Source organism: Cricetulus griseus, chromosome X (genome assembly GCF_003668045.3).
Source record: "Cricetulus griseus strain 17A/GY chromosome X, alternate assembly CriGri-PICRH-1.0, whole genome shotgun sequence".
Lineage (NCBI taxonomy): Eukaryota > Metazoa > Chordata > Mammalia > Rodentia > Cricetidae > Cricetulus > Cricetulus griseus.
In genome coordinates, this window is record NC_048604.1 from 93,151,480 (window position 1) to 93,177,359 (window position 25,880).

Here is a 25,880-nt window from a genome sequence, read left to right on the forward strand (position 1 = left end):
TGAGATAACCATCTTACACCTGCCAGAATGGCTAGAATCAAAAACACTAATGACAGTTTATGCTGGAAAGGATGTGGAGAAAGAGAACACTCCTCCATTGCTGGTGGGAATGCAAACTCATGCAGCCACTTTAAAAATCAGTATGGTGTGTTTTCAGGAAAATGGGAATAAATATACCATAAGACCCAGCAACAACACTCAGGCATATACCCAAAGGATGCACATTCATTACCACAAGGACATCTGTTCAACTATGTTCATAGCAGCATTATTTAATATAGCCAGAACCTGGAAGAAACCTAGATGCCCCTCAATTGAAGAATGGAGAGAGAAAATGTGGTACATCTACAGAATGGAGTACTACACAATGGTAAAACAAAACAAAACAAAAACAAAAAACAATGACATCTTGAAACTCACTGGCAAATGGATGGAACAAGAAGAAACCATCCTGAATTAGGTAACCCAGACACAGAAAGAAAAACATGGTATGTATTCAATGATAAGTGGTTATTAGACACAGAACAAAGCAGAATGGGTCTACAACCCACAACCCCAGAGAAGCTAGGAAACAAGGAGGATCCTAAAAGAGACATACATGAACCCCGAAGAAGGGGAAAGGGACAAGACATCCTATGTAAATTGGGAACATGGGGGCAGGGGGAGGGAGATAAAAGAAAGAGGAGGGGAGAAGGGGAGGGAGGAGGAAAACATGAGGGATCAGGAAGGTCGAGTTGGGGGAGGAACAGAGGAGAGCATGGAAATGATACCTTAACAAAGGGAGCCATTATGGAGTTATGGAGAAATCTGGCACTAGGGAAATTTCTAGGAATCCACAAGGATGACCCCAACTAAGAATTTAAGCAATAGTGGATTTTCCCCTATAATGAGACTTATGACTACCTTAAATGCCATTATAGAGCCTTCATCCAGTAGTTGATGGAAGCAGAAGCAGACATCCACAGCTAAGCACTGAGCGGAACTCCTGGAATCCACTTGTATAGAAAGGGTGGAGTGATGAGCAAAGGGGTCAAGACAGCACAAGGAAAGTCACAGAAATAGCTGACCTGAGCAAGTGAGCTCACGGACCCCAGTCAGACAGAACCATGCCCCCAGAATATGGGTGTCAGTTGGAGGGCTTGGGCAGTTTATGCTGCTGTTGGTAGTGAAACCAGTATTTATCCCTAGTGTACGAATGAGCTTTGGGAGCCCATTCTCTATGGAGGGATACTCCCTCAGCCTAGACATATGTGGAAGGGCCTAGGTCCTGCCCTAAGTGATGTGACAGACTTTGATTATCCCCCATTGAAAGCCTCACCTTCCTTTAGGAGTGGATAAGGGGTGGGATGGGGAGATAGTAGGAGCATGGGAGGAAGGGAGGGAGAAGGAACTGGGATTGGTATGTAAAATAAGATTGTTTTAATTTAAATAAAAATTAACTTAAATTTAAAAATATTATGCAGAAAATATTTAAGGCTCAGGAACTACCAATGACAATTTGAACTAAATTTTCTAAACTAACTGTTGGGTTAAGTGAATATGGCTATTTACTCACTTTTTACTTACAAAACAATTATAAATGTAAGCAATGGAATATTGATTAAGTATTTTCAAAGGAAGAAGCACATGTAGAACAATTCAGAACCAAAATGATCAACATTGAAACTCAAGAAATGGTCTCATTAAATGTCAAGAATACTTAGCATCAAACCAGTCTTCACTTTTGCCTTAATATATGTAAAGAGGAAGGAAAATTAAAGAATTATGGATATTGAAAAAGGAAATTATTAACAATGTACAGTATTATTTGGAAAATAACTGCAAAACAGAATAAGAGTAGTTCATGGTAATTTTATAGACAGCAAAGCTGGTCAGAAAATGAATAAAAATTCCATTCATAATAGGAATAAATACATTAAACTAAAAGTAAACCCAGCAATGTATAGTAGTTTTGATTTAAAAGGTATCAAATTTCCATGGATGTGACAGAAATTTCAAATAAAGAAGGATATATCACATTTTGGATGAGAAAAAATTTTATAGTATTTAGCTATTATTTTCCCTAAATCAACATTCAAATCCAGTTTGAACACTATGTTCTGGAAATATTTTTAAAGTTACTATTTAATCAACATCATAACTGGAGAGCTATATCAGCAGTTAAGAGCACTGGCTACTCTTCCAGAGGATCTAAGTTCAATTCCCAGCACCATATGGTGGGTTCCAATCATCTGTAACTGCAGTTATAAGATACCTGATGCCATTTCCTAGTTTCTGCAGGCACCTGGAACACATGTAGTGTATAGGCAAAACATCCATATGCATAAGAGACAGAAATAAGCAATTTAACCTTTTGTTCTGACAAGAAGAATGTGGCTTTAGGAAATATATCAAGTATAAGGAAAATTACAGTATATAAGAGTACTTATATACTGCAATCAACACAACAACCCATATTTTGGCTGCCCCTAATTGAACAAGAAAGGGAAGGGCACTACATACTCACTAAAGGAAAAACACACCAAAACAATATTGTAATTGTAAATATTTATGCATCAAATGCAGGGGTACCCATATTTATAAAAGAAACACTACTAAGAATAAAAATCACCTATTTGACCCTCATTCAGTGATAGTGTCTCTCTTGACAACAAACAGCTCATACAGAAAAAAACTCAACTAAACAGAGAAATGGAGGGGCTAAATAATGTTGAATCAAATGACAAAAATTTACTGAACATCTTACCCAAACACGGAATAATATACATTCTTCTCAGAAGCTCATGGAACTCTATTCAAAATTGACCAAATACTTGGAGACAAACCAATCATCAATACCCTGCATCTTTCTGATCACTATGGATTAAAGATCGATACCAACAATAATACAAACAGTAGAAAGTATACAAACACTTGGAAATGGAACAACTCACTATTGAATGAAAAATGAGTCAAGACAGAAATAGAGAAGAAATTTTAAAACATTTTAGAACTCAATAAAAATGAAAACACTGTACCCAAACCTCTGAAATACAATAAAGGCATAAATATAAGTCCACACACTTATGAAAACTTTATTTTATACAAAGAAGCCAGAAATATATGCTGGAAAAAGACAGCATCTTCAACAAATGTGAAGCTGGTCAATCTGCATCACTGTGTGTACATGAGTGCAAATAGATCCATACTTATCATCCTGCACAAAACTCAAGGATTAAGGACGTCAATATAAGATACAATACCCTGAATCTGTTAGAATAGAAAGTGGTGAATAAACTTGAACTCACTGGCACAGGAAAAGATTATCCTAATAGGACACCAACAGTGCAGGCATTAAGACCAACAACTAATAAATGTAAATGAAGCTAAAGAGCTTCTGGACAGCAAAGGACACCATTTATGTAAAGCTGCAGTATACAGAATTGGAATATTTCATGTTTTCTCTTATAGGTATATGTTAAAGTTTTCAATATGTGGGCTATAATCCAAATAACCACTGAGATCAGATACCTAGTAAGAAATTGGGGAGGATATGAAATCTCCCAAAGAAAAGGAAATAAAATAGTGTTATGGCAACATAAAGGGGAAACTAGATTAGGAGGAGGGCAACAATAAAGAAAATGCATATATATGTATATATATTCTAGAGTCACCAAATAATAGGGGAAACAATGCCCCAACCAGATATCATATGCCACCAAGTAAAACCTTCAGTGCTAGGATGAGTTATATCTTGTTAAATAATTGGCCAAAGGGATTCTGCAAAGATCCCTCCCCCACAAAAAAAATAACCAGCTCTTATCAAGCCATTATTTGCTCTTCACAAACTGATGGTAAGGCCTTATTGTTGAAGACAGCACTTATGTCACAGACAAGTCATGTTGGTGTCTAACTATAAGTGTTACCTACACTGACTAGTATTTGTAGTGCTGGGACGTACTCTGCAATTTTCCAGAGGACAAAGATATTCATAAATATCATCCAACTACAAACCTAGTGACATAACAGTGACCTGCCTGCAAAAATACCAGTACAGCAGTGACACGAATGTTATAAGACCAACCACTTTCTGATTAGATTTAAGGCACAGTACATGAGATGGAACCTATGACTGCCACTGTTCTGGTAGCCAAGTACCTGACACTAGACAGGACAGGGGCCTAAGGGAAAACCTACTACTATTATTCTGTTAAAGAAACAGCAATAAAATGACTCCTAGTGACATACTGGTATAGTCATGAATCAGTACCTCACTAGGCCCTAATCAGAGAATCTTAGAAGAAAACTAAGACAGAAATCTAAAACTGGACAATATGTAGAGAGTGACTTTGGAATATTCAACCTTAAATGGCATGTCATTCTCAAACCCCTCCCCTTAGGGCTCATGGATCTTTGTAGAAGAGAAGGCAGAAAGACTCTAAATGCCAGAGGTGGTGGGGTGGATGCCAAGGAAACAGCATTATCAAGACTCAACAGAAATAATAACATATATGAACTTGGAGACTATGCTTGCATGCATAGTACCTGCACAGACAGGCTCAACCCAGCCAATAAATGCCATTAGATAAGACGCTTGGACTAGAAATAAATAGATTTTAGAGGTGAAAGAAAAAGTACTATTCATTTTCACATACTGATTAATACTTGATAGAACACAATAAGAGGTCTATGACATATTAAATTTGAAATATCTATTAATACATTTATTTATATTTTCATATTTTTATTTCATAATAATTACTTATGTAGCATCATTACATTTATTTTTAAATTACCATAAGTCTCACTATGGTCATGTAATTTGCATGCCTCATTAAACAACTGATAAATACAGATGTCACACTGCTATAGTAACTCTCAATTTTAAATAAGTGTTCTTTGAAATCTGTTATTCTAATTGGCAAGGCTTTAACTAACTCCAGGATATTGAAATGCTAAATAAAACCAGAATGAGAACTGTGTAAGTTATGCAAAACCATGTATATACAAGAAAGTACTATCCAAATTGAGTTTTAAAAGATGCTATGGTAAATAAGTTTTCTGAAAAAAAACTGAAACGAGTTTTTAGTCTTGATTTTTCAAATACATTTTTGATACAGCAAAGACAGGTAATTTTAGAAATAACATGATTCAGTTAATATTTCTAGTATGGTATGATTGAGATAATTTAGGTAATATAGGCAATTAAGGATTATATGATAAAAGGAAACTATTATACACATTGATTTTTAGGTATAGTATATTACTATAATTGAAGTGGAAATTTATTAAAGTAAATTAGTTACAATAAATTACTCAGTATAGCAACCAAATCATTCTGCTCTAATCAGATCCCAGAAAGTACTGTGTTCAGATACGTGTTTAATCCTAACATTGAATGATATAACACCCATCTGCAAAGCTTTAAAAAATGAGATTTAATATCATTTGGTCATAATGCACAGACATCGGAAGACCACTTGGAAAAGTTTACATCAGCAGTTACTAGCATCTTAACTCTCTATAAATGGGGTTTAGAATTACTAGAATTTTAATTTGATAAAGATAAAATCTAAAACAATTTTTCTGAGAGTACTGTTCTATGAATAGGGTTATTGCCTGTGCTCTAAAATTATGCTGAAGGTGAACTGGGAGCTTCTTCCCTGCTGGCTAGCCTTCATAGTGCCAGAAAATGCTATGTAGGTTACTGGGAAAGAAAAGTTATCGACAATCTTACCCAACAGTGAATCCTGTGAGTTACGATAATGATGTACCACTTAAGATATGTCATGAAATGCAGCAATGACGTAGATGTTATGGTGGTAGAATAACATGGATTACATCTGGGGGCAGGTCCAAAGTAAGGAACTCATACCGAATTCTGTAACTGATAATGAGCCCATGGCTGGGTAAGTAATAGACCATAAAAATGAGCCTACTACTATTCCTTTGCTAAGTAGTGCAATGCCTTATACTCATATTTATACCCATAGATAAGTGTTGAACCCTGCCTTCATCACAAATGCTTCTTACTCTATCCAGCAGTGGTTCCTGTGGAAACCTCTATCTAAGTAACTAAAATGCCCAGAAAAAGTGATGATGAGTGCTCAGACATAAATGGGACAGATCTATCACTCCCTCCAAAGTTCAATGAACATCATCAAAAAGGGAACAGACAGAATATAGGAGCCAGAGGATGAGGAGACATTCAGCAAAGAAAAGATGTCTTCTGGACATGACAGTGCCATTACTCTTGTGAATGCACTATAGTTGCAGATTATCTATACAAGACTTGCACAAAGATGAGCCCATGAATATTTTACAAGGAGTCATGAGACATATTTATAAGACGCCCTCCTTTACTGAGGTACTAGTGGTAGTGATGTAGTCACTGATATATTGCATTAACTCAATTACATAACTTCCAACCATACTTGGGCCAGAAACACTAATTAAATTCACTGGGTCACACACAAAAAGAAGAAGAACATGAATGTAGGGAGAGGAATTGTTGGGAAGGGTTTCATTGGGAGAGAGAAGAGGACAAGAAACCAAAAATGAAGGCTAAAGACAACTAAAATTCAAGCAATTATACGATGTGTCTTAGCTCTGACATCAATAATCAAAGAATTCATTATTTTTGTTCCTAACAGAGATGTCTTCATAATAATGAAAATATTCATAGAAGATACTATTTCTGAGCTCTCATACATTAGATTCTTTGTCATACTAATTTCACTACTAGAAAGATAAGGGAGTTTATACAAGTTATTTCTAGACTCAGTTCTTTACGTGTACTATGAAGGCAAATTAACAAGAGGTTTCTAAAAAGCTCTTTCTTGTTCTAGCTTTCTAGCTTAGCCTATACAGTGTACAAAGGTGTCAGTGTAGTAAGAAACTAAGCAGGGTGTTTTCAGAAAATATTGTTAAAATAAAGATGTTTGGATTATATTTAAGAATTTAAGGCAATTCTTGACATTTTGGTTGTGAGTCTATCCTTTAACTAACGGTTGAACCGTCTCTCCAGGCCTTTAAGGCATATTCTTATAGCTAAATAGAAACAAAAAGAGGAGGGCTGGCAAGGTGGCTTAGGGGGTAGAGGCAATCCACCAAGCCTAAGGACAGAAATTCTATCTCTGTAACTCTCATGGTTAAAGGTAAGAACTGACTCTTCCATGTTGTCCTCTGCCATCCACAGAGGTGTGTACTTTGATGTGCACAAGCGTGCGAGCGTGTACACACACACACACACACACACACACACACACACACACACACACACAATAAATGGACAAACAAACAAAAATGTAATAAAACTTCAAATAATCGTTTTAAAAAGAAAAGAAAAAGGAGAAATATTTATAATCTAGTATCTCAGGAGTTTCCCAAATAACATTTGTTAATGGTAAACACATACTGATGATGGGTGATTTAGATCTACCTTAAACACAAAGAATACACTCTGCATTTTTTACACAGAAAATGCTCGTGTAATGTTCATTTAGTTTTGTACTTGGTACTCAATTGAGCACCAGAATATAATTGATATGAAAATTCAAAAGGATTATTTTCTCTGGGGGTCATTAGATCAAATGTGGAAATGAATTAGTAAGCTTAGGATCACAGACTTGTAATTTTAAAGAATGTATTTATTGTTCAGAATTCTTTTATAGGAGAGGAAATAAGAAATCCAAAGTATTTATCCTTGGTTATGACATAAAAGTACAGCTTCTGAACCATATGATCTCATGTTTTTTTTTTTTAATTACTTGCTTTAAACCAGTGGTTCTCAACTTTCCTAATGCTGCAACCCTTTAATGAAGTCTGAATGTTGCGTGACCCCCAACCATAAAATTATTTCACTGCTACTTCATAACAGTAATTTTGCCAGTGTTATTAATTGTAATGTAAATAATGCAGGATATCTGATATGCAACCTCCAAGGGGGTCACAACCCACATGTTGAGAACCACTGCTTTAAACCTAACCTCTACTTTAAACCGAAACTTAAATATATTAATCACTCCTGCTAAGAAAATCCAAAACACCCTTAAGTTTCAAAGGCAGTATAAAATACTGCATACTATCAATTAGAAGCATATCTATCAAATAGAATTTCAAAAAAATCAAGAGAACATTGTCTCCCAAATTTTTAAAGTCAATACTATTAGATTGACTAAAAGTAGGTCCTTAATAAATTTCTACAGTTAAAAATTCCCGAATTATGTATGTGAATTAACTTTATTTACACAATATATGCTAATGTCAAGAAACACAAAGCCATTTTCCCAAGGAAAACACAAATGGAAGTCATGCCTACGGAGAAAAGCAAAACTGCTGGTAATAAGAGAAATTAAATGGTAGCACAGGATCTTTAGTAAACTTTCCAACCACCATTCTGTACAACATGGGAACTAATTTGCTGTCTTAATGTTTCTTAATTGTCCTCAATCCAAATACCACTTTTAACACATGAATGAGAGAAGACATTTTTTGCCAGACATTCTCTCTTGTTTTCAAAGTTTCAAGCTTAGAAAGAAATGGTTTGTTTGTTTGTTTGTTTTTGTTGTTTTGAGACAGGATTCCTCTGTAACTTTGGAGCCTGTCCTGGAACTCAATCTGTAGACCGGGCTGGCCTTAAACTCACAGAGATCCACCTGCCTGTGCCTCCCGAGTGCTAGGATTAAAGGAGTGCCCCACCACCACTATGGAAGTTATTTTTTTTTGTTTCTTAAAACTGACTGTTTTCTATTAAAAGTCAACACATTCTTATTAGTTAAATGGCTAGTAGTTATGTAAGTGCCATATAAGTTTCATATTTAATAAGAGACTCAGTATTTAATAATTATAATCACTGTATAAACCCATGATGATAAAATTCTAATATTTAATCTTCTATCAAAGTCAGAAGTAAAATTGTAATGATTATGAATATTTGATAAAATAAAGCTGGGAGGCACTGAGGAATCTTTGTATGTAGGGTCTCCTACTAAGAAGAAATCTAAATTAATTCAGATTCAGCCAGTGATGGCAAAGCATCAATGCCTTAGGACCATTACATAGAGCTCCTTTGCAGAATCAGTGGGATGTAACATTCTATTCATTAGCTGAACTGATTAAAGGATTAACTGACTCAAATAAGAAAAAAATAATTTGGAGAGAATTGTTCCCATGAAACTGTTAGATAAAGAAGTGGATAGAATAAAATACACTCAATATATGTATAAAATTATCAAAGAATAAATACAAACATTTAAAATATATTGACCACATAGATGACAAAAACTAGCAAGAATGAAAGGGCTTCCAAGAGAGAGAGCCAGCCTTCTGAAATCCACCTTGCAGATACATTTGAAAAGCCAGCGTAATTGCTTTTGTATGCCATATCTTAAGGCAAGCACATGTTAGTGAGATTCAGTCAATTATTTAATAGTTGGAATACATTAAAATCAGTTTTTCTAAAGACCATTTAAAATACTGTACAATAATAAACTATTATTTTGACAGTAATAACATATTGTCAAAATGTTATTCTATTTCTACAAAACTTAGTCATTTTGACTAACTATTCTTCTGAATTATATATAAAGCACAATTTCATTAGTTCCATTTTATCTATAAAACCAATAGCTTAAAAAAGTTGAGTTAGGTACATAAAAAAAATGGGTATTTGGGTGGGTACAAATGAGGAGACATTCAGCCTCAACTCAAACTACTGATAATTTGTATTGTCTTATATGTAGTGCTTCCTATCAAATATCCCTTTAATCTACTGCCAGTTGTCAAAAGGAATGTCAAAATTAAAGAAAAAAGGATAGAGGAATGAGTCTTTTGACATAGATATAGGAGGTACAGGTGTTTTCCGTACCCTTGAAAGGCACCACTGACATTTTGATATATGACTAGGGGAATAATAAATTCATGGTGGACTATAAGACAATATGATTAACACAATGATTGTAATTAACTTCATAGAAGATGCATGCCCACATGAACTCTAGAAAAGCTTCCAGTCCTACTTCATACCATCTGTATTTAACGGGTCATACAAATCACACAATTGGCTTCTAACACTGTCTTTAATTATTATACAACTTCTAAACTAATACTATCACAATAACTAATAATAAAAAAACCTGTGTCATTTTATGAAAAACACTATTGGGAAGTTTTAAAGACAACTTAAAACTAAATGTTACCCACTGCTTCTCAGATAAATTGTAACATTTTAAAATATGGAAAAATCATCTAAACTTAAAAACCATCATTTTCAGTCACACACCATGTTCAAATATTTAAAACTGTGGGTATTCACGGCATTTTTTGTTTTATGGGTATCTTCAGATAAAAGGCTTACTAAACACAGGAATATATCAAACAAAGCAACCTCCCCCATTCTTCAGATCATACTTTAAAAACACTTTGTTTGAAGGCAGAAGAACTTCACCAAGAAGACATTAGTGCATAAACCTAGCATGGTATTCACAGATCATGAAGCCCAAATTGTTTAGCAGCAAGCCAGGGGGTGATTCTAGCATAGTCACATTAGTCATCAGTGTCAGGAGAACCACACACTGTTATAAAAGACAGATTATTAACAAAATTATCAAGAAGTTGAAATTGTGCTGATTATATTTAGTTTGTTGTGGCAAGAAATGGATTCATGAATTAAGTTCTTGGTTGTAATATATTTATTAAAAGAGACTTTTTTCTTTAGAATTTTCATTTTAGCAAACTAGAAGACAAAGAAATTCTCCAGGACAGCCTCCAAAGTCACTGAGAAACCCTGTCTTGAACCCCCTCCCCCCAAAAAAAAAGAAAAAGAGAAAAGAAATTCTAAGTCAAAAATTGTAGGAACTAAACATAAGTATTAGTTATATTTCAAAGTATAATAGTCTTTGGAGATGGGATCATAGGTCTTAAATTCTAACCATCCTACTATCCCAAACTCAGTGAAACACATTCTACAGGCCTGTCATAATGAAAATAAGGTGCTATGTTTAATGACAAGACCATTGTATCCTTGCAGAAAAGTAATTAGCAGAAGTCTTTCAGTTTCAGCAAGTCTGCCCTAAGTAAATGTATCAGTATTTATAAACACACTTAGATTTATACAGCTGAAAATCAATTATTATACAGCACAACATTTATTTGCTCAAAATTTTCACGCCTTGTTTAACATTCCTGAACAAAAATGTCTGTAGGAAACAGAAACTACAATTAGAATTAGTGTTGAGAATCAGGCTTTGTTAGCAAGGATTAGAATAACATATTCTTCTATGCAAGTGTTTAACTGAAAACTAGCTAGCAGGTAAAATACAGAGAATGGGCTTTGGTTTTGGTAGTTTGCATCCTACCCAAGTATATTGTTTCCTTTTCTTTTCCTATATATATTTGCTGACTGCCAAAAGGCAATTTTAAAAAGTTAATCAGGTAAAATGTTAATTTCAGTAGAATGGTAACCAGGTACAGCATTCTTTTGAAAAGAAAAGTACTCTGCAAATCACTGCAGTATATATTCATAAGGTTAAAATGTGAGGTTATCACAAAGGTTGGATTAACTGATGATTTATGAAACAAACCTTCATAATGAAAAACTTCACTTCATCCCAAGTGATTTTTTCTTTTGAAAATGTTTATTTTTTATAATTCTAGTGAGATATGTCAAAACTATTTCACCTGAGACATTGTCTTTTAAATGACCAAAATTAAAAGTATGTTATATTTGAATGTTTATTTAAACAAGATTTTAGCTTCAATAAAGTTTTAAGGTTCACAGAGACATATGGAAAAGTAGTATTGACAGTTTCCAGTTCCTATGTTCCTTTCATCCAGATTGTTCTACAAATAGCTCATAATCTGTACGGTGGACATGGAGCTAGCATTGATATTTTGTTACTGAATTGCACATTTTGAATATGTCATTGGATTTTTCCCTAATGTACATTTATGTCCCAGAATACCATCCAGTATACCACAATAACAATTTATTCCCATGTCTCTTTAGATTCTTCTGGTCTGTTTCTGTTTTGTTGGTATTTGGTGAGCTTGATAAGGTTGAAGGGTATTAGTCAGATACTTCTTAAAATAGCCATGCATTTGGGTTTTCTAAACTTTTTATGGTTAGAATTGGATTATAGGTTTAAGAGAAGAGACCACAGAGAATTGTCCTTATCATAACTTATCAAGGATATATGACATAAAAATTACATATTGATGATAACTTTGATCACCTGGCTAAGACAGAAATTGCCAGTTTTCAACAAAATTATATGCTTCCCTGTTCCTATACAAGTGGAAACAAATTATCATCAATATCCACAATCAACGAGTTCAAATGTTAAGTATCAGCACCTTATAGCTAGAGAGACAAATCAAATGAGTCTGTCTTGTCACTATTTCTCCTAATACTCATTTTGATCCACTGTCTTCTTTTCTGCTTCCTTATATGTACTATACTGAATGACTTCACATCTTAATGTTTCTTTTAAATCTTTTAAATGTTTCTTTTAATGTTTCTTTTATATTCACTATATGTTGGCAAAAAATTAGCAATCATTTTCTTTTTCATATTGTGCTAGTCAGTTGTTTTTTGTTTGCTTGTTTTTGTTTTGTTAACCTGATACAAACTAGAGTCATCTGAGAAGATCATCATTTGAGAAAAGGCCTCCATAAGACTGGCCTATAGGCTAGTCTATTGTGAATTATCTTGATTAATAATTGATGTGGGAAAGCATAGCCTACTATGGGCAGTGCCAACCGTGTCCTGGGAGGTCTAAGAAAGATATGTGAACATGAGTTTGGAGATCAAGCCAGTAAGCAGCACTCCTCTGTGGTCTCTGTTCTGTTCTCACCTCCAGGTTCTCCCTCAGCTTGAGTTCCTGCCCTGCTTTCCTCAGTGATAGGCTGTGATGTGGAAGCTTAAGGCAATCAAACCTTTGCTTTTGGCCATGGTGTTTATCACAGCAATAGAAAGCAAACTAGGACACATAGTTAAACCGAGTCTCTACAGAGAGAAAACCATCTTATTTTATGATAAAGATTCTTTTTTATTACAATAGGGCATTATAGTGATTTTTCTTAATATGTTATTGATGCTGATTTCAAACTCCTGGACTGAAGCAATCCTTCTGCCTCAGTCTTCTAAATAACAGAATACAGATATTTACCACTGTACCAAACTTCCACTGTACTGACCTTTTAAAAGATAAAAATCATGTAAGTATGTGACACCTCTATGACTATTATTTCAGTATATATATATATATATATATATATATATATATATGTGTGTGTGTGTGTGTGTGTGTGTGTGTGTTGTGTGTGTGTGTGTGTGTGTGTGTGTGTGTGTGTGTGTGTGTGTGTGTGTTATATAAAAAGTGTTGGGTCCAAAAAAGACCAATATGGAGGAAAGAGTAAGTCAGACAACTGTATGTTTATGTACTTGAAAGCTAAAGAAAATTCTTCAGAAAGTTTGTAACATTTATGAAACTAGAAATTTGACTAATTACACACTGATTAAAAATTAAGGTCACCAAGGCATGGTGGCACATGCCTTTCATCCCAGCACTTGGGAGGCAGGAGCAGGCGGATTTCTGTGAGTTCCAGGCTAGCCTGGTCTACAGAGTGAGTTCCAGGCCAGCCAGGGCTACACAGAGAAACCGTGTATTGAAAAACAACAACAAAAAAAATGAAAAAGAAAATTAGGGAATGAATTTTGGTTCTCTATCTTCTCTCTCTCTCTCTCTCTCTCTCTCTCTCTCTCTCTCTCTCTCTCTCTCTCTCTCTGTGTGTGTGTGTGTGTGTGTGTGTGTATGTGTGTCTCTGTGTGCATGTACACTAGTTTTCAGTATAAATACAATAATTTTCTAACAAAGTAGCCTCATTTCAAAATAACAAGCATAAGAAACCACTGTATTTAAATACAAATCAGAAATATATAAAAATTAATTTAGAGGGAGATGCACAATATCATTGCACTCAGGTCTTTCTCTTACCAGACTTCTTTTAAATATAGTCAACAACTGTATTATGAAAAGTGATGATATGACTGAAAAGAATATAAAAGTTAAAATTACTTTTCATTCATGGGCATCTTAAAAAGTAATATACACTGTAGGAGAAAAATGTGCTTTTTATATCAAGTAGACAAGGCAAAGTAAATTTCCAAAATAATTGTCAGAGTTCAGTCATTTGCTTAAAGTGCCTATTGTCCTAGGTATTATGATGGTTTCATTAACAACTGAGAGATTTCAAATTACTTATTTCCATAATAACAAGTTAAGTTGTTTTATTTGTTTAACAATTCCATTCTAAAAAGCAGGCTTACCTGAATCCTTTTAATGCAAACAAGGAGAAATACAAAGCATCATCGTGTTTTTACTCTGAACAAATTCTACTTAGGTTGCCTCATACATACCAGAATACATGTTTCATTTTTGATTACATTAAATTTTCTTTAGTGTTTAAATTACTTTACTGATTCCCTAAACCATCACATATCATAATTTAGATTAATAATATTTTTCAAAGAAAACAATTTTAAGGAACCAATTAATATCTGGTAGATATGTAAGGGCTTAAGAGCTATCAAATCACAATGAATAAGATCTTCAAAGAAACACTGGCCGGGCATTGATGGTGCAGGCCTTTAATCCCAGCACTCAGGAGGCAGAGGCAGGCCGATGTCTGTGAGTTCGAGGCCAGCCTGGTCTCTAGAGTGAGTGCCAGGATAGGCTCCAAAGCTACACAGAGAAACCCTGTCTCAAAAAACCAAAAGAAAAGAAAAGAAATAAAAGAAAAGAAACACTTCCCTGGGGAAAATGAATTCAGGTTGGCAATCTTGGCAGCAGGTGCCTTTACCCATTGAGCTATCTACTGGCACCTTATGTCATCCTTTAGGAATACTACTAATATTAAAAACAAAGTTCTTGAGATATTTATAGGTTTGGCAAATGAGAACCAAGTTATACTACATAGTGTTTGCAAAATATTTCAAAATATTAAAAAGAATCTGTTATTCCAAGTAAGAAACTTTAACTAAAACAACAAGCTAGATTTGACTAGGATATTTTCAGTGTGAAAATGACTCCTGGAAAATATGATACTTGAAAACATTGTATTTTTTTCAGGTCAAACAATTTCTTTCCAATTTTGTAGGTATTATGTATGGCATTTATTTGCAAACACTTTCATCATGTGTTAAGAACAATCTTCAACTAAAGTCCAAATAAATATAACCTCAAGTTACAAATTTTTAGCTCAAACAAACTCACCTAGGGACAAACTAGAAAGAAAAATTAATCATACATATTCCATAGGAGTCTATATAGCAATTTAACATTCAAATGATAGCTTGGAGGCAAGTGAACACACTTCTGGATGAGAAAGGCTTGAGCCGCTGTCCTAAAAAAGATTGCCACAAACCTTATCCTGCCACCAATATGAAGGAAATAGAGAGGAAACACCTATCAATGCCATGCCATATAGCAATGGTTCTGAACCTTCCTAATGTTGTGACCCTTTAATACAGTTAGTTCCTTGTGTTGTGCTGATCCCTCAACCATAAAATTATTTTTTGCTAGTAATTTTGCTACTGCTATGACTCATAATATAAATATCCGATATGTAGAATATCTGATGTTTGACCCCTGTGAAAGCGTTGTTCAGGCTCAAAGGGGCGTGACCCACAGGTTGAAAACTACTGCTATATAGGCTCTATACCATATAAAATGTGTTTTTTTTTAAATTAAGTTCTAGAAGTATTAAAAGTTAGCAATGGGATTACTGAATTTCTATATTTTGAGCAAAATTAGCTGATTCTCTTCATTTTATATTTTATATGGATTTAATATCTTCATGGCCCATTTTGAAAACTAAAGTATAAATAAATCATGCAAAACTAAAACACAAATTTTCTGTTCTGGAAGGAGGAAAAAAATCACAAGAATCCAGTACTGTTAACTTTTTTAAAATAATGCAAATAGTTGAAGAAAATATATAGTGTAAGAAGTAACTCCTACATACACATATAGTACACATAAAAATTTAATGAACAGATTCCTTAAATTGACCATTCAGAATTATTTAAGGCTACTATTTAGAAGCTTTATTAAATGATTACATTATAACCATCTCATTAGAAAATAAATTCTATGATAATCTTTGGTAAACAATGTGATAAAAGTATGAGTCTTCACGTATTCAGTTTGTTTGCAAAGAGTGAATAAAAAATAAATAAGCTCATTCTGAGAAACCTTATCTACCATTAAATATTAATTATTAAGCAATAATAACGATATATGAAAATCACATCTCTAAGTAGTTCTTGATGGGCAGAAATCAAGATTAACAAATCATGATAAAATAAATCTTTTGCTCACTTAAATATAAATGAAAGGGTTAATGCTATTGCCATTTATACTAAATTGCACGATTGGGCTACTAATAAACAATAAAAGAGTAAGATTCAGGATTTAAGTAAGACTTCTGTTGTCTTGTTGTAGGTACTACTTGAGAAAACATGCTGTAAACTTGCTTTGCAGTAACAGATGTTTATGAAACAAAACAAAAAGTTCAACCAAGGAAGGAACAAAATAGAGTATTGAGAAATATTTTAAAAGGCAATGAGCATAATATAATATCTTCTTATATATCATGGTATCTAAAGACTATCCAATCTATCTGACAAGTTTAACGTCTAAGAACATTAATGTCAAGTAAATACATAATAGACATGTTCATAATACTTGATAAATATTTTATATAGCTTATTATCAAACTAAGTGTTAGTTTATGTAATGCAACTTAGCTTCTGAAAAATTTTACAATGTGCCAAAATATTCTACAAAATATTTTATTTAATTTAAATTTTAACTAATTTTATTTAATTTAAATTTTAATGAATTGATGTAAATATTGGTAAATCTTGAAATCAGATGAAAAGGAATACAAACCTACATTAGGTTTATTATAATCTAAATTAAAATAAAAAAGTAATTAAGTATATCTTTAAAGCTTTAAAATTTCTATCATAGTGAATGAGTATTTGCTTGTAAGTATTTGGGGGGGTTGTTTGTCTGGTTTTCTAAAGAGAGAAAGGAAGAGCATGGATTCGGGTGTGTGGGAAGGTAGGAGAGGCTTGAAAGAGTTGGGAGAGAGGAAAGTATGATCAGAATATATCATATGAATAACTTTTTCAACAAAATGTAAAACATCAGCATGCCTATGCTAAGGTCTTAAGATTTCACTTAAGATGACATGCATTACTAATTTTAAATTGAGAGGAGAAACACTTTATTAGGAAACTATTAGTGCTCACTTAGTAGCATGTAACTCAAGAAATAGGGCACATTCATTCAACAAGCTATACTTTATATTGAGTCTTCTATATGTGTTCTTACAAAATAACCTCCAAAATTTAGACAAAATAAACTTACATGTATTTTAAAATATTAAAATTATTTTTATCAAAGAAAGGAGTAGAGATAGAAAATTACAAAAATATATGAATTTCAAAGTATCTTAATTCCTAATAGTAAAATGTAAGTTCCACATTAAAAATAATAATGAAGATAATGTTTCATTAAAAGGAGATATTTTTCCAATTATGTACTTAAATAAATCAATTTTATTTTCATCATTGAAAAATAGATTTAATTTTTTCTTGTGTAAACTTTTATTAAACACTTGTATGGAAATTAAAAAGCCTATGGCTTTCTACCAATACCAGTCTCCCATAGGCTCTCAAATAGAGAGTTCTTTCTGAAATATAAAATGGTGAAATAATCAGGATATTTGAATGAAGGAAAATAAATGTTTAGAAAAGGTATGTTTCAAATTTGAAACTAAGTATTTGTTAATAGGACTTGCATTTAGTGCTAGCATACTTAAATTAGAAAATATCTGTATCATATTTATAATACCTAGGGTATAAATACCAGTGTCATTCATTCACTCATTAAAATTAATATTTGTTAACAAAACACATCTGAACCATGATTTAGGTCTTTGAAATGGATACAGCCAACACAACTAAGAAATATGGATAATATAACCCTATCTTAGTCTGTACTCTAGCATACGGCATGCAGGTTGGCAATGACAGTATACATTAAAGCACTATAAGGGACTTTATGTGAATGCATTGTCATCTGGGAAAGCAGATTTGCTGACAGATCAGTAATATGAAAATAAATTAATTTATTCCATCATTCAACAAATACTTTCTGACTGCATACATTACCACATACCATTTAATATATTGTTATGTAAAACATATGGGGTCCTTGCATTCATTTAGCAGAGCAGCTAGACAGTTAAATAATCATACAAATTAATGATAAAATACAATTGGCAAATGGGACACATGAGATGTAGGCTGTACCACAAAAACATACAACTAAAGTTTTGATGAGACTTGGGGAAGATGGGAAAACTTTTCTGATGTATAGACAGAAAAGCTGAGACCTGAAGGAATAATAGAACTTAATAACATGAAGAAATGAGGAAAGTGTATATAAAGTACAAAGGCCTGGTGGTGGGCAAACCAAAAGGACTGGGGTATCCAGTATAGCTGCTGTCTGTCATGAGGCTTACCTCACAGGCAGTAACAAAACTGAAGGGTCTCTTAGATCATGTTAAGGACTTTGACCTTTAGCCTAAAACAATGAAAAGCCATTTAAAAGTGATGAAAAGTGCAAGGATACAATCAGCTAAGAATCACTCTTAAGGAGTCCATTGTGGCGTAGCTTTATGAATCACACAAAATTAAGATTTGATAATTATCATAACCTTAACAGAACACATCAAAAATTTGCCCTTTGCAATGATAGTAAAAAAGACAGACATAGTACATTAAATTTCTCAAGCTTTTCCACTGATGTCTCCATAATTGCTGAACAGAGTGTACTCCTAACCCTAGGAGGTCTGAGGAATGCACTTTAAACAGCCTGCTGCAAGCCTAAAATTCCTGAAATCATACCAATTTTGCTATCTGCATCATGGATGTAAAATTCATATTTGTTTTAATTTGAAGTAATACTTAAGTGTTTTAAACAAAAATGAGCCATTCAGACTTTGATCATTTTCCTTTCACAGTCAGGGAAATACACCATTTTCAAGCACAGATCTATGCTATTCTGGAAAACTGGATTCACTCACTGAATGTTACACAACACAATGATTCCACATTAAAGACTATACTTCCTGTTTTCAGGCAATAGATAACTAGAAAAAAACATGAAAAAATTTTACACTTCACTGTTTCCAAATCACTTGCTCTCTCTAATGCCCTCTTTAAATTATTTCAGATACATTATCCTTCTACTACTCTACAGAAACTAACACTGCATCTTTCAAAATAAGCCTGATGTTCAAAGTACTGTAAAAAAAAAAAAAAAAAAAAACTTGCATTAAAGCTAAAAGTCATTAGGAACAAATTAAGCTCTAATCTGAGGTTGTGCTGCTATAAATGAAAATGGTAATTTATCATTGCTTTAAGAACAGTATTAATATTCAAAAGCCTAGTTTCATTTCTCACATAAGAATTTGGATCAGTAAAATTCTAAATATCCAACACTATGTTAATGATGTAATTAATCTTTAAAATAACTACTTTAACATTATTTCCAGATTATTCCACAGAAACAGATTTGAAACAGCTGTACCAATTCAATACACATTCTTTGTGGGCTGATTTTTGGCAGCCAAAGTTTTATAATGTGGTATTTATTTAAACTCAGGACATGATGAGAGTTTTATTGTCTTTCTCATATGCAGATTTGTTCTTGTACTTTTTGTCACCTACTCACACTCCTCCCTCACTTTCCCTCTCCTGCCCACTTTCCCACTTCAACCAGACAAACCCAGATACACTCTTTCAACCAGACAAACTCTGATACATTCTTTCAATTAACACCCCCTGTTGAATCTCCAGAATCTCTTGATGACCCTCCTGAACTGAGACATTTCGCTTAGAATACACCTTAATCAAGTAGTTCAAATAGTTGCTAAAACCCCATCCTCTCTTTCGACCCCTTTCTTGGTTCACAAACTTATAACCTCTTTTAATTGGTGTTTCTATGTATAACACAAACTTCTAAATTTTTTCTAAGTGTACTAGTTGGTTCCTGTCTTTATGCTGGATAAGTTTTTTTTTATTTAATGGCATTGTTTGCTCTTACAGAGGATTTTTTAATCAGAGAGTATTTTTTAATTCATTAAAACACTATCCATGTAGGTGTACTCGGTAAACAATACCCAAAACCCAGAATATAATCATATAATTAGTTGCTTCCTTCCCAATCAGAACTAAATTTGCGAATGCTAAAAATCAAATATCAATGCCAATATAAATCAAATGTTTCTTGTGGACTACACATAGCAGAAGATAAATGTCTCTTTTTTACATAAAATAACAAGAATTCCCACTAGAAAAAAAAGCAAAGCAAAATTGTCAAATCCAAAGTAGATGATTGCTATGTCTATCTAGTCACCTTGTATTTGAAAAAAGGGTCAAAGTTTTCAAAAGGATATGTCCAATGTAATCAATTAAGTTTAATATCTTTCCTTACAGTGCATAGTTTTGAGTTCTTATCATAAATGTTTCTGATTTATTTCCCTCAATTCAATTTAACTCAAAATATTGATAATTTCCTTAATACAATTAAGATACATTTCAATCTAAGCTCTGATGTCCTATGAGAGGAGAAGAATTATTAATCACCTTTCAAAATTTCTTTGTCTTATCAGATATAGTCTCCTCTATATCATTTCATATTTACACAAAATAAGCATCATGCAATCACTACATTTCCCTCTATTATAAGACTGCATGCAAAACATTAGGTTCTGTTTTTTTTTTAATGCCTAAAATAATTTTCATTTTCTATCCTCAAGATGGCTGAGTCATCATTATGGAAACCAGAAGTCAGGGACTACTTCTCAAAAAATGTTTTATTATGATCAAGAAAGAGTAGGGCAATTCATTGTAGGATAGATTAAAGACTATCATAAAATTTTAGATTATTTTGGTGATACAATACTGCAAGATGGATTAGCATTAAGTCCCAGAAATCACAAGAAAAGACCTGCAAAGTGGGCCTTCTGCTCGACTCTGAAGTTGGTAGTCACTTTATTTAACTAAGAAAGAGATTAATGCTCACTAGAAGAATGTCATAGAGGGAAATAGTCCTAGAAAATAATTACCTTGGTTATATGGATATTCCGCATTAGTCTCTAAGCTTTTTGAGTTATGAAAGGAATAGTGGAGTTACTCGATGTAAAATGGACAAAGAAATTTAATAATAAAATGAATAAGAAGAACACTGAAGTATTCAGAGGCTTTTGTTATATTTCAATTAAAAAAATTATAGAGAACGGAGACTCATATAACTATATTATGAAGTATTTCTAGGATTGGCAAATAAATAAAAACTGAAAACGTTACTTTAGATTAATAGGTTCAGCACAAATTAGAAAGTTATCGGCTTACTTTATTGTCTATGACTTTTCTCAGTAACTTGTCTGCTTTTGTTTTAAGATTTTATCAAAACTCTAAGGTGATTGAACATATTTTCCAATTGAAGAAAGTTGGTTTCAAGTGCTAATAAAGGGGATGAGTATATTGATTTTCTCCAACAGTAATTTTATAAACTTAATTTTAATGTAAAAGTTTATGTGCTGTCACCAAATATCCAAAAGTATTATCAAAATAATAATCTGGAATAGAAATCTTTATTTTACTGACTCATAAGTAGATCATCTATTGTGTATTTGCTAACAATGGCAATGTGCCGTATCAAATATTCATTGCCGGCAGAAAATTTGACCAGTAATATATTTACAAAGAGTGCATGACCAACTTACATGTTTGCTAAAAATTAATATATCAATTTTATATGTTTATCTCATTCAAATACATTTAAATAAAATAATAGATCAAAATCAATTGTCACGTTGATGGTCCTTCATAAAACAATCTTGACCATATACTATGACAACTCAATAAAGTTATTTTTTTCCTTCATTTCCTTCTTTGATGATTTAGTTTCTATAGAATTTCTATAAATCGTATGGATCAAATGGTACCTTTTCTCTTGCTTAGTAAATTTTAAAAAATCCTAGAAAGAATCTGAAGTATGTGCCTTACTAAAACAGTATAAGTAAGTATGATTGTGACCAGCTGAAAGCTCCAAATATTAAGGAAGATGAAACTGTCACACAAGGAATACACTCTGAAGAACTCCCAGGATGTTGCAATTATTGAGAAATCTTACTAGGTTTTTTAGGGGCTAGGGATTTAGCTCACTTGATGCTTTCCTAACATGTAGGAAGAACTGAGCTTGATCTCAAGCACCATGTAAAATCAAGAATGGTGGCACATGCCTGCAATCCTAGTTCCAGGGCAGCGGAAAAAGCAGGCTCAGAAATTTAAGGTCATGCTTGGCTGCACAGAATTCAAGGCCAGCCTGTGCTATATAAGATCCCTTTTCAAACAACGCCATCAAAGTGTTGTTCATGCTTTAGTACTGGCCTTATAACACTATATATAAAAAACAATAAGCAAGGTTTAATCATTTCAAAACTATAGGCTAAATTAGCAGTGAGCTTTCAAACATTTCTGCAACTGAGGAAAGTGTGAAAACTATTTCTGTCTTTTGATAAAGTTTCCTTGGGGGAAATAGTAGAGAAAATTAACTAAGGTAACACTATAAGGGATAAGTTGAGGAAATGTTTATTTCCTCCAACTATTTTTTAAAAAATCTCCTTTTCTGATAGAATCTCAAATTTATATGACTACCATAGAAATTTTAACAATAAGCACTTTAGGACTAAGTAGCAGCTAACTGGGACCTGAAATTGGTAATTAAAGCAGCCACCCTCCCACTCTCATTCAGTCTTTCATTATACAAAGGCACGCAGGTTACCTAACTGGCCTTTTCAGGTAGCTGGAAAAATGTGTCACCAACAGGTACAAAAACAAGGTATCCAACTTAAATATCATGTGAAGTTAAAATTACAGAAAATAGTCTTTACCAAAGTTCAAAGAAACTGCATTTTGCACTGGATAGATTTTTAAGAGACTGGTGTACTGGAAAACTAATGTGTGTCACATTACATACATCATTTGGTGTACTTGCTTCAGGGGACCTAAAACAGTGGAGAGAAGGAAAAATGCAAGAATGTAACTGGGTGGGAGGTAAAGAAGATGGAGTATGCAGCACTCACTACAGGCATCATGGGAATTTCTAGAAGGTAGTCCTTGGAGGTAGTCTGACTCCCACGAAACCAAGACACATTTTCTCTGAATATTGTTGCAGCAACAGACTCAAACTAAACTCACCTTTTGGACAAATTCAAAGAAAGAGTTTTAATTAAACATTCTTACTGTCTGTGAATTCTCTCTTCCATGACTGAGAAACTGAAGAGATGTTTTTTTTTTTCCTGAGAGGCGGCGCATGGTGGGGGAGAGAATGAGTGAGTGTGTGTGTGTGTGTGTGTGTGTGTGTGTGGTGTGTGTGTGTGTGTGTGTGTGTGTGTGTGTGTGTGTGTGTGTGTGTGTTGGGGGGTTAGTGGGAATCCAGAAAGCTAGAATTTTAATAGCAAATACGAAAAGAGAACAAGCAGCAGAAAAGATGAGCCATTGCTGGACTTTGTCTTAGTCATCTTTATAATCCCCATGACACCCAATGCACTGCACAGAGGGGGCAGTGGATAAATAATGAATTAGGTTTAATTCAATTCACTTGCACTTACATTGTGCTTTGCAGTTACAAAGCATTTTCCCCACATATTAGATGAGAAAAACAAATTAAGTGAGGAGTAGCAGGGCAAATCAGTGAGAAAAGGAAGCAATACAGATACAGGGAAATCCAGAAGAATAAGCAAACGTCCGAAAAGGTGGGGTAAAAATCAGGGGGAAATTGAGTTTCTCCCTACTACTTTCAATACCTTCCAAGCAACCACCCACCTTCCATTTTCAACTACGTGGAGCTTAAAAAGTCTGATTGCTAAACAAGACTTAGAGAGGGGGCTTCTTCATATTTGGAAAGGGTATTTTCAGACATAAGGCTTGGAGCCTACGCATCTTCAGCTTGTGTGCTCGGGTACCACCTCAAAACTCTAATATTTCCCAAGCAGTTTCCAAGCGTGTCCAAGAATTTTTTATTTCAACACAGGCATCCCTTTCTCAGAGTTCGGTCTGGGAATGGATTGGAGAGATCCCCTACAAGGCCCTCAACTCAGACAACAGAGGGAGATAGTGAGACAGGAAAGCCCAGAGACTAGAGAAAAAGCCCACATTTGCGTCTAGGAAGAGGGCGAAGGTTTGAAACTGGTTATTAGAAATTGTCGGGGATGGGGGGAACCTTCAAGATGGAAGAAAAAAAAGAGAGAGAGAGTACTTGAATGCGCACCACTTTAAACCTGACGCTGAGTCCTTAACAAGAAGCAGCGAGAGGTCTAAAGCCTCAGCACACCTCAACCTAGGAAAGCAAAGGATATGCTAGGGTGCACAGGAGGGAGCCTACATGTATCAGCAGGGATGCTGTCCCAAGGGAAGCGTGTTTTCCTCACCCCAAAGTAGCGCACCCCCTTCCTGATCATCGTCAGCCTAGCCTGGAGGAGGGGGGTCCCCAGCTTCCAACCTGAGCGACTGCATCCTGACCTCATTATGCGGGTTTAAAAGTTGCCAGGAGAGTTGGCACTGGGGAAGGCACTTGGCAGGGTGAGACCTAGTAGGGGCCTCAGGTTTCCAGGAACAAAGGGACCGGGGAAGGGGCAACCGTGAGAATAGGTCCCGGGGGCTCCTCCCTTAGCTGAGAAACAAGGGTCGCCGCGTCCTCCGGGCCCGAAGGCGTCGAGGGAAGCGGGAAGTGGCTAAGATGCCCCGGGATTCCACCGCCCTGCTTCCAGCTTCAACCAGGTGGCGCCCGCAGCCCTCTCGCTCCCCGCGCCCCTCTGGCTGAAGACAAAAGGAGATCAGGGTCCCCCGGTCCCTACCAGAGCCCGAGGACCCCCCGTCCATCCCCGGGAAGGATCTCTAGCAGTAGGCTGGAAGCTCCCAGGACGGGCTGTGCCCTGGCGGGCGTCCCTCCCTCATACCGGGACCCTGTGCCCCAGTGTCGCTTTGCCCTCCGCACAGAAGGCATTACCTTTCATCCAGTCCACTACTTGACTCGGAGACCATTTGCTCACTGGTTCCATGATCAGAGCCATGGGCGGCGGGGTCAGTGCCGCGTGGGACGCGGAGCTCGGACAGAAAGCGAAGTCCGCAGCCCGAGGCGCCCTCAGGTGGGGTCGGTGGCCGGCCGCAGCCTCCCGGGATGGGCGGCGCGGAGAGGGTGGCTTTTGTGTGGCGGTCCCAAGGCTGGAGCGTCGGAGGCGACCGCGGTGGGAGCGGCGACGGCCGGGGGAGGGAGGGGGAAAGCGCCGGGGTCGGCTGGGTCCCAGCCCTGGCGGCGGCCGCTGCTGCAGCCTCCTCCGCCGCTCAGCCCCGGGTGTGCGTCCCGCGGGGTTTCAGTTCATGGCTCAGCCGCCGAGGGTCGCGGCGGGCGGGGAAGGAAGGAGGCGCCGGCGCAGCGCCGCAGCCAACTTGCCCGCTCGCTCGCTCGCTCGCTCGCTCGCCCGGCGCGCGGGACTGGAGCCCCCGGCACGACGAGCCGCCCGGCGGAAATGACGAGGGGCCTCCTGCCACCCAAAATATCTCTCCGCAGCCCTCGGGTGCGGGGCGCGCGCTCCACGAGCCCCCCGCCCGCTCGCCGCCGCGCGGTCCCGCCCCCAGGGCCGACAGTCGGCGCGCACGAGACGTGTGCGCGTGCGTGTGCCGGCGCGCGCCCGGGCCGGAGTTGTGCCAGACAGGCGGCCAGGTACGGGCGGGCAGGCGACTCAAGCTCTTGCCT

The 25,880-nt window shown here is 35.7% G+C and overlaps 1 protein-coding gene across 5 annotated transcripts in view; it reads right to left on the reverse strand.

The window, feature by feature from the left end:
• Positions 1-25,197, reverse strand: part of Cnksr2 (connector enhancer of kinase suppressor of Ras 2) — a 212,512-nt gene extending 187,315 nt beyond the window's left edge. For all 5 annotated transcript variants that reach the window (XM_027432585.2, XM_027432589.1, XM_027432588.1 and 2 more), the window contains exon 1: positions 25,134-25,197. In XM_027432585.2, coding sequence (XP_027288386.1) covers positions 25,134-25,197 — 64 coding nt within the window. The remainder of the gene's footprint in view (positions 1-25,133) is intronic.
• Positions 25,198-25,880: the final 683 nt, after the last annotated feature.